Consider the following 14,483-nt stretch of genomic DNA (forward strand, 5'->3'; position numbering starts at 1 on the left):
GCTTGGTTTTCAGACTTACCCTGAAGTAATCACTGCAAGCTGCCAGGACGGCTTTGTGGGCGTGGAACTTCTGCTCACCGGCCACCAGGGTGACGTCACACAGCAAGCCATCCTTCCTCTGCTGGTTGAGAGCGGAGAGCACCAAGTCCTGGTGGGACTTTGACTGACAGAGCCTCTGTCCTGTCAGCATCTCCCCACTGCTAAACACACACACACACACACAGACACACACAAATAAGACATGTTAAACCAGGGTTGCCAACTTTGGGTACCTGGCTGGAGTGAGATTTTGATATCATGGGTTTAATTACACATATGCGCACTAAATGACTGCTATAACCTTAGCATATATATAGGATATATATATATACAAATACACAATATTGGACACAGACTATAAAGGGCACAAAGTTTCATTCACTAATGAAAGTCAAACATGTTTGTTTCCACTGTTTTATTGTGTGCCTGTCGCGATAAGCAATTAATTGACTTATCGTACGATAAATAAAAATGAACTCGATAACTTTTCTGACCTCGATAAATTGCCATATACATGAGGATGTGACTAGCAGTTTGAAAGGATGTACTTGAATTATTATTATATATTAACATTATGTCTGTGGTCTAAAATGGTCATACAACGGTGCCGACAATATTATCGTTTATCGCAATAATTTCCGGAAAAATGTATCCAACAAAATTAATTATCGTGAGAGGCCTATACATGAAACACACACACACAAACAAATCTACAGACTTACTCCAAACTGCCAAATATATTAATTAACACACTCTCACTCTCATATACTCTTTGACTCTATTTTGGCCTAGTAGAACAATAAGCAGCAGACTTTTACTTTATAATTTCTACTGGATCTTAGATCTGCGCATGCGCAATACGGGTCGGGATTGACCAACCGGCTCCCACTGCTCTGCTGTCTGTTAACGTTGTTAAGAGTGGTGGGGGCGGGGAGGGAGCGGATCGACAGCTTGAGCAGCTGTCAACTCAACATTGTAAATAACCAACCAAAAACGATCGCCGGTTCATCTTGTTTTTGGCGTGAGAATAGTTTGGGCAGTGAGAGCGTGAGATTGAGAGTGAAAGCGTATGTCACACGCCAGATGCGTGAGAGTTGGCAACCCTGGTTAAACTGGAGTTGTAGATGAGACAAAGCTCGCTTGTGCAATAATGACTACTGCTTCTACAGCTACTCTCATTAAACACTTACAGGAATCCCTTCTGGGAGTATTTTGTGAATAACGACCTTAAAATGTATTTGGACATGAAGTTATCTAGGATTCCTTAACATTTTAGGAACGCTTGACTGCTATGACCCTACAACGGTAAGATTTTTTCAACAAGATTTGACACTCCTTAATACGCCCTTAATGTTTGTGAAGCTTGTCATTTAAATCTCCAAAGTGGCTCATTCAAATTTAAATGTAAAACGTCCATCTCCCTTTGTTCGTTTGCAAATTGTTGTCACATGTGGAGGTAAGTTGTAAGACCCAAACGTAGAGACAAAAGGGAGGTATAAATAACTTCAGGCAATCTTTAATTAAAGTCAAGCTGATACAAAACAGTTTAACAAGAAACTAAGGGAGCAGACAATGTAGCACAGACAAGCAGCTAAATGAAAAATAATACAAATCGGGATAGCACCAGGAACACAGGCGCCGTGATGCGCCGGTGAAGATGGCCGCATCGTCTTTGTGCTCCTCTCCAACTTTGCCCATTTTCGTATTTTGTACATATTTCTTTTACTTTTGCCGTTTTACTTTTAACATGGTTCGCAACATGCTAGCCGACCGCACCTACTCTGCCATACAATATAGCAGAGAGGAACTTTTCCAATTGCGAAACTTCGTGGACAATATTAACCCTCCGACAGACAATGGAGATTCACCATGGCTACCTGTTGCTGTTCTACCTGAGAGACGCAAGAAGAAGACAAAGCGGGGATGCCGGGCCGGGTTGCTGGTCAGACTGAGAAAACGTGAGAATCGGCCCCCTCTTCCGAGTATTCTTCTGGCTAATGTTCAATCCATTGAAAATAAGCTAGATGAACTCAGAAGCCGGATTGCTTTTCAACGGGACATTAAGAACTGTAACGTGTTAATTCTCACTGAGACTTGGCTCAACCCCGCTATCCCGGACTCCGCCATTGTTCCTGATGGATTCTCTATTTTTCGTCAGGACCGGACTGCAAACTCGGGGAAAAGTAAGGGAGGCGGTGTGTGTGTAATGACTAACAACAACTGGTGCTCAGATGTGAAGATTATTTCATCGGACTGTTCCGCACATCTAGAGCACCTCATGATCTCATGTCGGGCCTTCCATCTGCCGAGGGAATTCACATCTGTTGTGATAACAGCAGTGTATATCCCGCCGCAGCCACTCGCCGACAACAACACGGCACTCGATCAGCTGTTTGGGTTTATTGATAAAACCGAGACTTCACGGCCAGATGCGGCGTTCGTTGTGGCCGGAGATTTCAACACCGCCAACATGAAGAAGGTTTTGCCAAAATATTACCAACACATCAACTTCCCGACGCGCGGGGGAAACATACTGGACCATGTTTATTCCCCTTTCCGGAATGGATATAAGGCTCTCCCTCGCCCTCCCTTCGGCAAATCAGACCATATCTCACTACTGTTGTTGCCTGCTTACAAGCAGAAACTTAAAAGGGACAGACCGATAACAAGGACAGTACAACGATGGAGCGAGGAGTCAGATTCAGCACTGCAGGATTGCTTTGCATCCACGGATTGGAGTGTGTTTGAGGACAATAACATCAACACACACACGGACACTGTCATCTGCTACATTGGGAAATGCATCGATGACGTGGTACCGAAGGTTTCTGTACGGACATTCCCAAATCAAAAGCCCTGGGTAAACGGTGAGGTGCGCGGCAAACTGAAAGCGCGCACTCTCGCGCACACAGCGGGAGATTTGGAGGAGTACAGGAAGTCTAGGTATGATCTCCGGAGAGCAATAAAAAATGCAAAGAGACAGTACAAAGAGAAGGTGGAATCTGACTTCAAAGGCTGTAACACTAGGAATATGTGGGCGGGACTAAGGACAATGACTGACTACAAAGGAGCAGCGGGGGGTGCTGCGGGAGTGTCTGCGTGCGCATCTCTCCCAGATGAGCTAAACAGTTTTTTTGCACGCTTTGAGAGCAGCCAGGCTGTGGAGGTACAGAGGGACCAGGAGCTACACTGCCCTTTTGTTTTAAATAGGGCAGATGTGTGTAAATCCTTTAAAAGGGTTAACCCACACAAGGCTCCTGGACCTGATGGCATCCCTGGCCGTGTTCTCAGGGTGTGTGCAGTTCAGCTGGCAGAGGTGTTCACAGACATCTTCAACAGGTCCCTGCTGCAGTCTGTAGTCCCCACATGTCTTAAACACTCCACCATCATTCCTGTCCCCAAAAAGACAATCATCACCTGCCCCAACGACTACCGCCCAGTAGCACTCACCTCCATCATAATGAAGTGCTTTGAGCGGTTAGTCAAATTATTCATCACCTCCTCCCTCCCTGAATCTCTGGACCCCCTGCAGTTTGCCTACAGAGCAAACAGGTCCACAGACGACGCCATAGCCCTCACCCTCCACACTGCCCTCTCACACCTGGACCCGAAGAACAGGAACACATATGTGAGAATGCTGTTCATTGACTACAGTTCAGCATTCAACACCATTGTGCCCTCCAAGCTGGCCATCAAGCTCAGAGACCTCGGGCTCAACAGCGCCCTCTGCGACTGGATCCTGAACTTCCTGACGGGCAGACCCCAGGCAGTGCGGGTGGGAAATATCACATCCTCCACCCTGATTCTCAACACCGGTGCCCCTCAAGGCTGCGTGCTCAGCCCTCTCCTCTACTCCCTGTTCACCCACGACTGCGTGGCCACACACAGCTCCAACACCATCGTGAAGTTTGCTGATGACACGACCGTCATCGGCCAGATCACAGACGATGACGAGACGGCATACAGAGAGGAGGTCGAAAACCTGACATCTTGGTGCCAGGAGAACAACCTCCATCTCAACATCAGCAAAACAAAGGAGCTGATTGTGGACTACAGGAAGCAGCAGGGAGAGGGACACGCCCCCATCGCCATCAATGGGACTACGGTGGAGAGAGTCAAAAGCTTCAGGTTCCTTGGGGTCCACATCACTGAGGACCTGACATGGTCTCTTCACACCACCACCATCACCAAGAAAGCTCGACAGCGGCTCTTCTTCCTCCGCAGGTTGAGGAGGTTCAAAATGGATTCCAGGATACTCTGCAACTTCTACAGGTGCACGATAGAGAGTATCCTCACTGGCAGCATGACGGCCTGGTACGGCAGCTGCACCGACCTCGATCGTAAGGCTTTACAGAGGGTGGTGAAAACTGCACAGCACATCACCAGGACGGAGCTGCCATCCATGGAGGACCTTTACTCCCAGCGGCTCAGGAAGAAATCACTACGGATTATCAAAGACCCCCATCACCCCAGCCACAAACTGTTCTTTCTGTTGCCGTCTGGCAGACGTTACCGCAGCATCCTGGCAAGGACAAGAAGATTCGGAGACAGTTTCTTCCCGCGGGCAGTGAGACTGTTAAAAAATTGAACTGTTGAAACAACTTCAAACATTCAACTGCTACTCAGTAGAATGTATCTAATACCTAATATATATATATCATTCCAATAACTTGTATATAGACTCATACTGCACTATTCCACATCATAACTTTATTTCATTTTTATAACTATTATTATTTTTGTATTGCTCTTGCTCTTATTGTTATTATGTTATGTTATTATGTTGCATTGTTGGAGAAGCCTGTGACATAAGATTTTCAACTGCATAATTACTCTGTAGCTATGTCAGATTGACAATAAAGAACCTTGAACCTTGAACCTTGAGGGAATTTACAGTGAACACAAGGACTACACCAGAGAAACATTGACGACAAACTGACAGAGAGCACTGGGAAAGACAAGCACACATAACTAATCACTTTGACAAGACACAGCTGGAGAGGGCAGGCATACACACAAGGGCAGCAGGGTGATTACACCATGGGCGTAATTTCCACTGGGGACAGGGGGGACATGTCCCCCCCACTTTTCAAAATCCCATTTGTGTCCCCCCCCACTTTTTAATCTTTTTTTTTTTGTTTTTTACGCCACCGGTCATCGTCACGGAGGAGCGTCTGTGTGTGTGTGTGGCACGAGCGCATCTTGTGAGAGAGAGATAGAGAGAGAGACAGAGACATAGAGAGTTGTGGGGTTGTTGTTAGCATTTGGTGCTAGCTCGGAGCTAATGGAGATTAGTAGCTGTTTCAACAATAAGGAGAGGGAGAGCTCTTTCCTGTCGGACTTTGAGAGACTGAGATAGAGAGAGAGAGAGAAATAGAGAGAGAGAGAGAGAGAGAGGAGAGAGAGAGAGAGAGAGAGAGAGAGAGAGAGAGAGAGAGAGAGAGAGAGAGAGAGAGAGAGAGAGAGAGAGAGAGACTGAGAGAGTTACGTGGGGTTGTTGTTAGCATCTGGTGCTAGCTCGGAGCTAACGGAGATTAGAAGCTGTTTCAACAATAAGGAGAGGGAGAGTCCTCTCCTGTCGGACTGAGAGAGTTAACGTCAGCTCAGGGAGGTAAAGGACTCTCTGAGTGATTAGGTTGTAAACTTTAGTCTAGTTATCTCAGTGGGTCTCAAACGGTTTGGTCATCTATGTAAACAAATATTTCCATCTATGTAATATATAGTTGTATATAAAATAAGTTAAGAAATCCTTCCAATGTGTACTATAGGTCAGTACAAAAATAAAAAACACAGTTTGAAAGGGGAGTGATTAGTCAAATATGCATAAATAAAAAGAAAAAATGCAGACTAGGTAAGATAAAGATAGGAGAGAGGAGTTTATCAATGATTTGTTATTGGTTGTGAGCATATTCTACTGGCTTTTTGATTATTGAAATATATACAGTTCTGTTTCATATGAGTGTTGAGAACTGTATCCATAAATCTCTTAATGTTGCCCTCAAAGTGCACCAGATTGATGCATTCAACTTCAATTTAAAGAAACAAATCTTCCCGGGGGTGCATGTAATCACAAATAAAACAGGTTCACATGGATAGGATACTAGATAAGTGTGCAGACTCATTATATACACTACACATTTTTCTTGGATTTGTTAACACTATAGTCCCTAATATATTTGTAGAAAGGCAGGAAATGGAATTAAATTGAGAAAATATTTCATTGCGGAGGACCCCCTGTTTTGTGTCCCCCCCACTTCTCAAACCAAAGTTACACCCTTGGATTACACACAGGTGGAAAGAGTCAGGGCGGGGCAGACTATCAGAAAATGCGGGAAAACACTAAACCAGAAAGTGAATCTGAAGTTACCAACTGTAACCCCAGCTTCTATGAGTATAGGCGTAGCCCTCTAAGGCTATCGCTATTGGGTAATACCCTGCGCACCCGCGCAGCACTGAAACACTTATAGTCCACGCCCACCTGCGAGGTGGGCCCCACCCTCGGACTCACTTCCGGTATAAATAGGAAGGAGGCCCGACAATCTGCTCCCACACAAATACCTCATGCACACCAACGCAACTCCGGTTCAAGCTCCGTGCTAGAGCTTTTCAGGTTCAGAACAGGTTATTCGGTTTAGCTCCGGCACTTTTCACACCGCCCAGAGTCCGACTGGTGCTGCGTCATTGCGTCATCGTTTGCGTCATAACGTAACCGTTTGCGTGCCTGCTTCATAAAGCCAAACCGCGCGGAAACCCCTCACAGCTCACACCGACAACAACAACAATGGCCGATTGTGCTCCAGCTTCCTCTGTACCTCTTCGGAAGACCAGATTCCCAGTAGGTAGCTGGTCTGTTCAGTGGACCACTGCTGCTTGTTAAGTGTCTCCATCGTTGTGTACAAACTGGATAAAACGCAGGCTTTTTGTTGTTGTTCAGGAGTTGATCCCGCCCCTGCCCCTGCCCCCGCCTCGACGTAAGTGTGACGTATGCGGTGCTTTTGCTCTAGCCGGACAATTTTTTGGTGCTTGAAACAAACCGGATTCCGGAGCTAAGAGGCTGCTCCGCTGCGTTGTGAACAGGAAAACCCGGTGCTTTTCAAGCTCCAGCTCCGAACCGGCCCTGAAACACCGTTGGTGTGAATGAGGTAAAACAGCTTTTCTTCAGCTATTCGTGGAGCCAGTGGGGCCCAGAACTTAGAGGGCTACGCCTATACTCATAGAAGCTGGAGTTACTCGTAGGTAACTTCAGTTCTATTTCGTATAGGCTTCGCCCTCTAAGGCTATCGCTATTGGGTTAAGGGTGAAGCATGATGTAGTCTGCGCCCCACAGGGTCCGCCCGGTACCAGAAGCACAGACACACCTGCTCAGATAATAACCCATGCCTATTGCGCCATGCGAATGGCGCATCACAGTCCCTGGAATATAGCATAACATGAATATTCTCCATGAGGGGACGAAGGCTGGGAACAATACAAACCTGCCGCTGTGAAAAAGTATAGACGAAGGTCACACTTTGTCCAGCGATAAAAGAGGGGGAACAAGGGCAGCTCTCTGCGTGCAGACAGGCAGGAGAGTGCACAGCTGGATCCCTGACATCACTCACTCTGACAAAGCACTTTGTACAAAGTGTGTCAGAGAGGGAAAAAAGTTAACATCCCTCTCATAAGAGGGAAAAAGGGCCGCTCTCTGTGTGCCGAGAGGCAGGTGAGAGGCGCACAGCTGGATCCCTGACGTCACTCACTCTGACAGGACACTCAGTACAGGGTGTGTCAGAGAGGAATGGGAGACATCCCTCAAATAAAATTGAATAAATGAACTGGGGGAAGACCAAGATGCAGCAGTGCAAATGTAAACACCGTCCCGGCCCCGAAACCCACGTGACAAGATGATATGGCAGCAGCATATACCTTGATCGTGTTGAAAGCCAAATTCCTGTCCAACAACAGCTGGAGGAACAACAGCACGTGAGGCAGGGGGCACGTGGGGTCCAGGCTTTTTCCTACACACCAACGCTGGAACACTGTCCACTTGGCTGTGTAGGACGCTCTGGTGGACGCGGCCCTGGCTCCCTGGATGGTACGTACAACATCTTGAGAGAGGCCAAGTCCCTCTAATGGCGCATTTCCACCATGGCGCGGAGCGCAGTTTAAGCGTGCCGTGTCGTGCCGGTGCCGTTTTTGGTTGCGTTTCCACTATGCCTAGTTCCGGCCCGGGGCTACTTTTTCACCTTTTTTTTGGCCCGACAAAATCGTGGTTCTATCGGGGCCAACAAACAGGGCTGAGTCGGGCTGAGTTTGCTAAACTAGAGAGAGAATCGCTGGCAAGGGGGCTACAACTACAACAAGATGAACATATTTGACCGCGATTTAATTGTAATACACGTTTCAAAATGATGCCGAAGTAACAACATACTGATAGTAAAAACCATGAATTAATGCTTTGACAAGTCTGCAGACAGACGGCAGGCGAAAAACCTTTTAAAATGCGCGTTGTCTAAATGGAGATCGGCTAAGCTAACGCAATATATGCTCCGACCGTCCACACTCACAACAACGGCCTATACAGACATAAATAAACCAGCGACTGTATTCGCCATGACACAGACAGTCTGTGGTTTGTACTTGTTTAACTTTTGTCTAGTTTCTGAACAGATATGAGGAGCTGTGAGCTTGAGTGCTAACAGCTAACGGCTGATGTTGTTTTTGTGGGGTGCTCAGTGAAGATGACGTCACGGCTCCGCCTACACTGCGTTACTATAGATACTACCCCAGTTCCTAAACTGTAATGGAAGCGCAGCATTAAAGTGAGCTGGGCCTAACAAGGCCTAACAAGGCCTACCAAAAACGTACTAAGTCGAGCGAGGCCTGCGGTGGAAATGCGCCATAAGTGTTCCCGTTCAGGGGCCATGCCCATAAGTGCTGGCCTATCACTGGGTGACTGCTGATCGCTCCCTCCACCTGTGAGAGAGCGTCCCCTCGCCACGGAATTTCCCATGATCTGCCTGACAGCGTACGCTGTAGGCATGGAAACCAGGAAGCGCTCGTGCGCTCCGGGGCAATTAGGATCACTGACAGTCGCTCCTCCTGCACTCGGTCCAGGAACCGAGGGATCAGCGGGACTGGTGGGAAAGCGTACAACAGCTCGGTTCGCTGACGGCCGGCACTGCCCTTAATTTTTTTAAACGGCATCATGTAAGTTGCACTGACAGGCGACAGAGGTCCACAGTTGCCCCGCAGCGAGGCTCCCCCCGCCCTCCTGTAGACAGTTCACGAGCTCAGTCACTTCATAACACCAAAGATGGATCGCGGTAAACGCTCTAAAGTGAGGCTCCACTACACTAAAAAAGAAAAAGACAAGGCACAGTGTAATGCCTGTGGCAAGTTAATAGCTTGCCACAGGCATAGCTCAGTTAAAATAAAGCACAGCTATTGTGCAATACATTTGTATTGCATGTATATTTCTTATTTGTAAAAATGTCAGTTAAAGCTTAAAAGAATAAAGATATGTTTGTTATCTAAACGTTTCACCTCTTTCTTTTACAATTTTGGAATCAAAACGGGGAATCGATAAGAACCGGAATCGATAAGCAGAACCGGAATCGGAATCGGAATCGGAATCGATACATTTTAAACGATACCCATCCCTAGTGAACACCGAGATGTGTGACGTAACTCTGCCCAGGGGCACCCCCGCTGACAGGACGTGGGGACTTTTCCAATAGGTTAAGTCTGAACCCACGGAAGGAGGAATGGCCACCATGCGCCTCTTCTGGCGCACAGGGTCGATATACAGGCGAATAAACCACCTCTGGAGTCTCCTCATGTGAAGGAGACCCAGGGGGATAACCACATGACCAGCTGTCATCATGCCAAGCAGCTGCATCACGGAGAGGGCTGTCACCACGCTGCGGGGTGTGACGCGTCGGAGGAGAGCTGTCAGTGTCTCCACTCTCTGCTGTGAGAGTCACGCTCTCATGCGGGCTGAGTTCAATTCCACACCCAGATAGGTAATAATCTGGGAGGGAAGAGGACAGCTCTTCCTCCAGTTTACTATGAAACCCAGCCTTGACAGATGTGATACGAGCTGTACCTTCTGCAAAGCTACTTCCTCCCTGGAGCGAGCCAGCAACAGCAGGTCGTCAAGGTAAAATAGTACTCTCATCCCTTCTCTGTGTAGCGGCTCCAGCGCCGTCTCTACACACTTTGAAAAAGTGCGAGGAGCCAGGGAATAACCGAACGGCAGATGGTTGTACTGGTACGATATTCCCTGGAATGAGAAACGCAGGAATTTCCTGTATTTTGGGATGATTGGCACGTGGAAGTATGCATCCTTCAGGTCTATGGAGGTGAACCAATCTCCCTGGTGAACACACTCTAGCACCTGTTTGATCGTCAGCATGTGAAAAGGCCTTTTCATTATTGCCCTGTTGAATGCTGACAGATCGAGGATGGGTCTCATTCCCCCGGTCTTTTTCGGGACAAGAAAATAGCGGGAGTAATACCCCTGATTTTCTTCCCCTTGAGGAACCCTGGAAATAGCCCTTTTCAACAGGAGTTCCTGCAGCTCTGAATGGAGCGCAAGACACTGTTCCTGGGATGACAGGAGTGTTTCCCGTATCCCATTGAACTGCGGGGGGGAGAGGCGAACTGCAGGGTGTACCCTCTGCTGATCAGCCTGCTCATCCATCTGTCCATCAGACACATGCGCTGCCACTCTGAGAAACACTCTGAGAGCGGGCGTACATGCTCGTGATGTGCTGTGGTCGTCATGGTGATGAGCCACGCCAGAGCCCTCGCCGCCGCTGCCCGTGGGCCTGGACCGAAAGGGCTGCTCCACACGCTACGTTTCACTCCGGCTCTCATCATGAGGCGCGTACACGCTCAGGGGATGAGTGGAGCTGTGTGCAGTGCTGTCCACACGAGGCGTTATAACGGCGCTCGTGGGCTTATTATGACCGTGTATAGGAGGCATATCTGGGACAGAGGAATGCCACGAGCTCTGCAGTTTATTAACCGATAGGTTAAAAACGGCAGGCTTCTGCAGCGAGCCCTGCTGTCTACTAACTGACTCCGCCTCTTCTGAAGACCGCTCTGCCAGCGCCACCACCGAGTTAGACAGCAGCGCAATGTTGTTCGCCGACGCCGACGCCTGGAAGGCACACTGGTGCACCCGGTCGGCCGACATACTGGTCTCTGGGGGCGGCCAACGTGGGACGCCGTCCGGCAATCATGTTGGCCTGCTTCACCCAGAGGAGGGGTGGCCGGAAACCCAACATCTGTGAACCCCTCCACCTTGCTGAGGGGAACACATGTGGCCACCGGAGCCTTCAGGGTCCTGGGGTTCGCCGCCGCCCCCTCCTGGTACCTCCTGATGGCCGGGAGGCGCGGCCAGATCGGGTCACTCCTGACCGTCTGCACCCGCGAAAATACTCCGGCCATGTCGTCCGGAGCACACCTCTCCTGAGCTGGGGGAACGGGGAGATCTCTGCAGGCGGCTGCCTTTCTGATGATCTCCGGCAGTTCCCCTAGGATGCCACCTATCGCCGGCAGCGCTGTGGTGACGGAGAAGGGAACCGCGTGTTCGGTTGCCAGGCTGGCACCTGGCTCCGACTCTGTCTCCTCCGTCCGGAGGAGAGGAGGGAGGGGAGAACCGAACGGTGAACCGTGGAGGGAGACGGGGTAGGAGTCGTCCGACTCCTGCCCGGCACTCGGCTCCCGGAACGCGAGGGCCTGGTCCGGGCCTCGTAGGCCTGGACGGGCCAATCGTCCTCCTCGGCCGCAGCAGCGAGAGCGGCCGCAGCAGCGAGAGCGGCCGCAGCAGCGAGAGCGGCCGCAGCAGCGAGAGCGTCCGCTCAGCGCTTCCTGTCGGCCGGAGGGAGATGGGCACAGTGGGCACACGACACCTGCTGGTTTAGAGCCGCGTACGCGGGCTCCGACCCCAGGCAGGATTCGCATATTGCGTGCCGGTCGTAACTCATGATGTACCCAGCATGACATGAGGGGCAACTTCTGACACAACCCTTTGTACTCATGTTGAATGCTTAGTGTCTCTCGTGCTTCAGTAACGGGGTGCTGAAGAAAAGAGGGAGCAGATTGTCGGGCCTCCTTCCTATTTATACCGGAAGTGAGTCCGAGGGTGGGGCCCACCTCGCAGGTGGGCGTGGACTACAAGTGTTTCAGTGCTGCGCAGGTGCGCAGAGGATTACCCAATAGCGATAGCCTTAGAGGGCGAAGCCTATACGAAATAGAACAGGACAGAGGAATAAACATAATAAAACACAAAAATACCACGATCATGAAAATTGGACTGCAAAGATATGCCCCTACGAATCACTTACAATGTTATTTTATATCTAGACACACATATACCCCGGGAACACAGGGATGATCACCTCTAGTCTTCTTAAGAAATCAGTCGAATAGTCCTAACTTCAATGTAACTCTAATATCTTTATGACAGAGCAGCATTTTTGGAAATGAGTCTCAGACTGACAAAGAACACTTTCTGCCCATTAGTGTATGTCTCACAGTTCTCAAGTTCGATTCTGTATAGTGGATGAGACACATTACGGAGTAAAGGACTGACTGATGACTGACTGATTGTGCAAAGGTAGTTTTTTTCAAACCCCATCCTCTGTCCCACCCAGATTCCTCCCATTCATCAACAGCATGGCACCCTCTCTACCCAAATATATCTCTGTCCCCTTACACTTGCGATGCTGCTCTAAAGGCTGCTGTCTGCCAGGAGGCCGGCTCTGTCACCTTCATGGGGATGCCGCCTAACACACAGGAAATAATGGGTGTGTGTGGGTGGGTGCGTGTTCACACTATGTGCCACCAGAGGTAGGATGAATGATGAGTCAGGCTGTCTGTTTGATATTTGGACTCTGCCGGAGGGAAGAGTCGAGGGAGAAAAAGGAAAAAAATGCTGTGCTGGATGAGAAGGAAGGGAAATTACCGGATTGAGCAACTCAGGGACAGAGAAGCTGTACGGGGGATTGGAGGTGTGATGGGTGGAAGCCTTTGATGCCTTGATGATAGTGACTACACAAAAAAGATGAAACGATCATCTTATAACTTCGATCATTCTGAAGCTGTTGATGTAACGTGCACATTAAAGGTCCCATGTCATGCTTTTCCGGTTATTACCCATCTCCTTGTGTGTTATGTAGCTTTTTCTGCATGTAAACGGTCTGCAAAGTCACAAACCCTCAAAATACACCCTGTAGCGAGTAAAACTCTAACACGGAAAAGACCTGTCTATGCTGCCCCAGAACGCCTCGTTGGATATTTCTCTTTTTCGATTTTTTTCTTCCTGAGTATAGTGACTCTAACCATACCCAGGTGCAAATGGACCAATCTGTGGAGCTCCTCACACACACACACTCACTCAGCCTTATCTTTTCTCAGCCGCGGCTCCGTGGATCTCCACTCACAGTTCGCCAAACACTCACGTCACGTGTGTGTGCTCAGGCTGAGTTCCGCGGTGTCTCGCTGTCTCGCAGACCCCACGCAGCAACCAGGAAACGACACCAGTAATCCAGCTCACACTGTCCGCTCCTCGAGCCTCAAAGGGCGGAGCAGCGAGCCCCGCAACGTCCCACCAACACGGCACCCAGACCCCACGCAGCATTCTCATCTGTTTGTCATTACTGGTGTCCTTTTCTGGTTGCTAACAAACGCCATTGTAACACATAAACACACATCAGAGCACAGTGGGCTCATAGGGAGGGGGGGGGCAGGAGCTCCAAGAAGGCGTGTATGACAGAGAGTGAATACACATACTATACAGAGATGCTGTATGAGAAAACCAATGTGATTTTGGAACATTGAACAATGTAAATCTATTCTAGTAGACCTCAACAATGGAATTATGATCAGTAGAAATGGCCATAACATGGGACCTTTAAGAGGGTTACTCAAGTGGTTAAGTAATGCAGTTTCATAAAACTGGTTGATGTTCAAGGGGTAGATTACTTTCAAAAGAAAAATATTTAGGATATTTTTCCAACATTGAAATCCAAAGCATCTTTTACTAGTTTGCCGTGCCTTGCCTTGGATGGATTGTACCTGGATTAAAGTATGTTCTCTTAAAAGCTCCTGTTGCCTGCAGGCTTCTGAATTGGTACAGACAAATGCATCATGCAGACAAGTGTTCCCTAGGCTTGCCTACACACACATCTGAAGACATTCTGTGCAACTGTTTTGGCTGAAAAGTGATTTTTTTATTATGAAACTATATCAGAGTTCCCGTTAGCCGGTAATTACCGGACAATGACCGGTAAAATATGCTGAAGTCCGGCAAATCTAAATCTCTCCGGTCAAAATGTCCGGTCAAAATAATTTTCCCTTAGCGCAATACCGCATCAGTTGCGCCACTTATGTGACAGACAAGAATAGTATGTGACAGACAAAAGAGTATGTGACAGACAAAAATTGTCAATTCT

At 48.6% G+C, this 14,483-nt stretch overlaps 1 protein-coding gene across 1 annotated transcript in view; it reads right to left on the bottom strand.

Annotated features, from left to right (window-relative positions):
* klhl32 (kelch-like family member 32) overlaps positions 1 to 14,483 on the bottom strand; it is a 60,060-nt gene that overhangs the window by 39,773 nt on the left and 5,804 nt on the right. The window contains exon 3 of the mRNA XM_034127339.1: positions 20 to 200. Coding sequence (XP_033983230.1) covers positions 20 to 200 — 181 coding nt within the window. The remainder of the gene's footprint in view (positions 1 to 19; positions 201 to 14,483) is intronic.

Source organism: Trematomus bernacchii, unplaced genomic scaffold (genome assembly GCF_902827165.1).
Source record: "Trematomus bernacchii unplaced genomic scaffold, fTreBer1.1, whole genome shotgun sequence".
Taxonomy (NCBI): domain Eukaryota; kingdom Metazoa; phylum Chordata; class Actinopteri; order Perciformes; family Nototheniidae; genus Trematomus; species Trematomus bernacchii.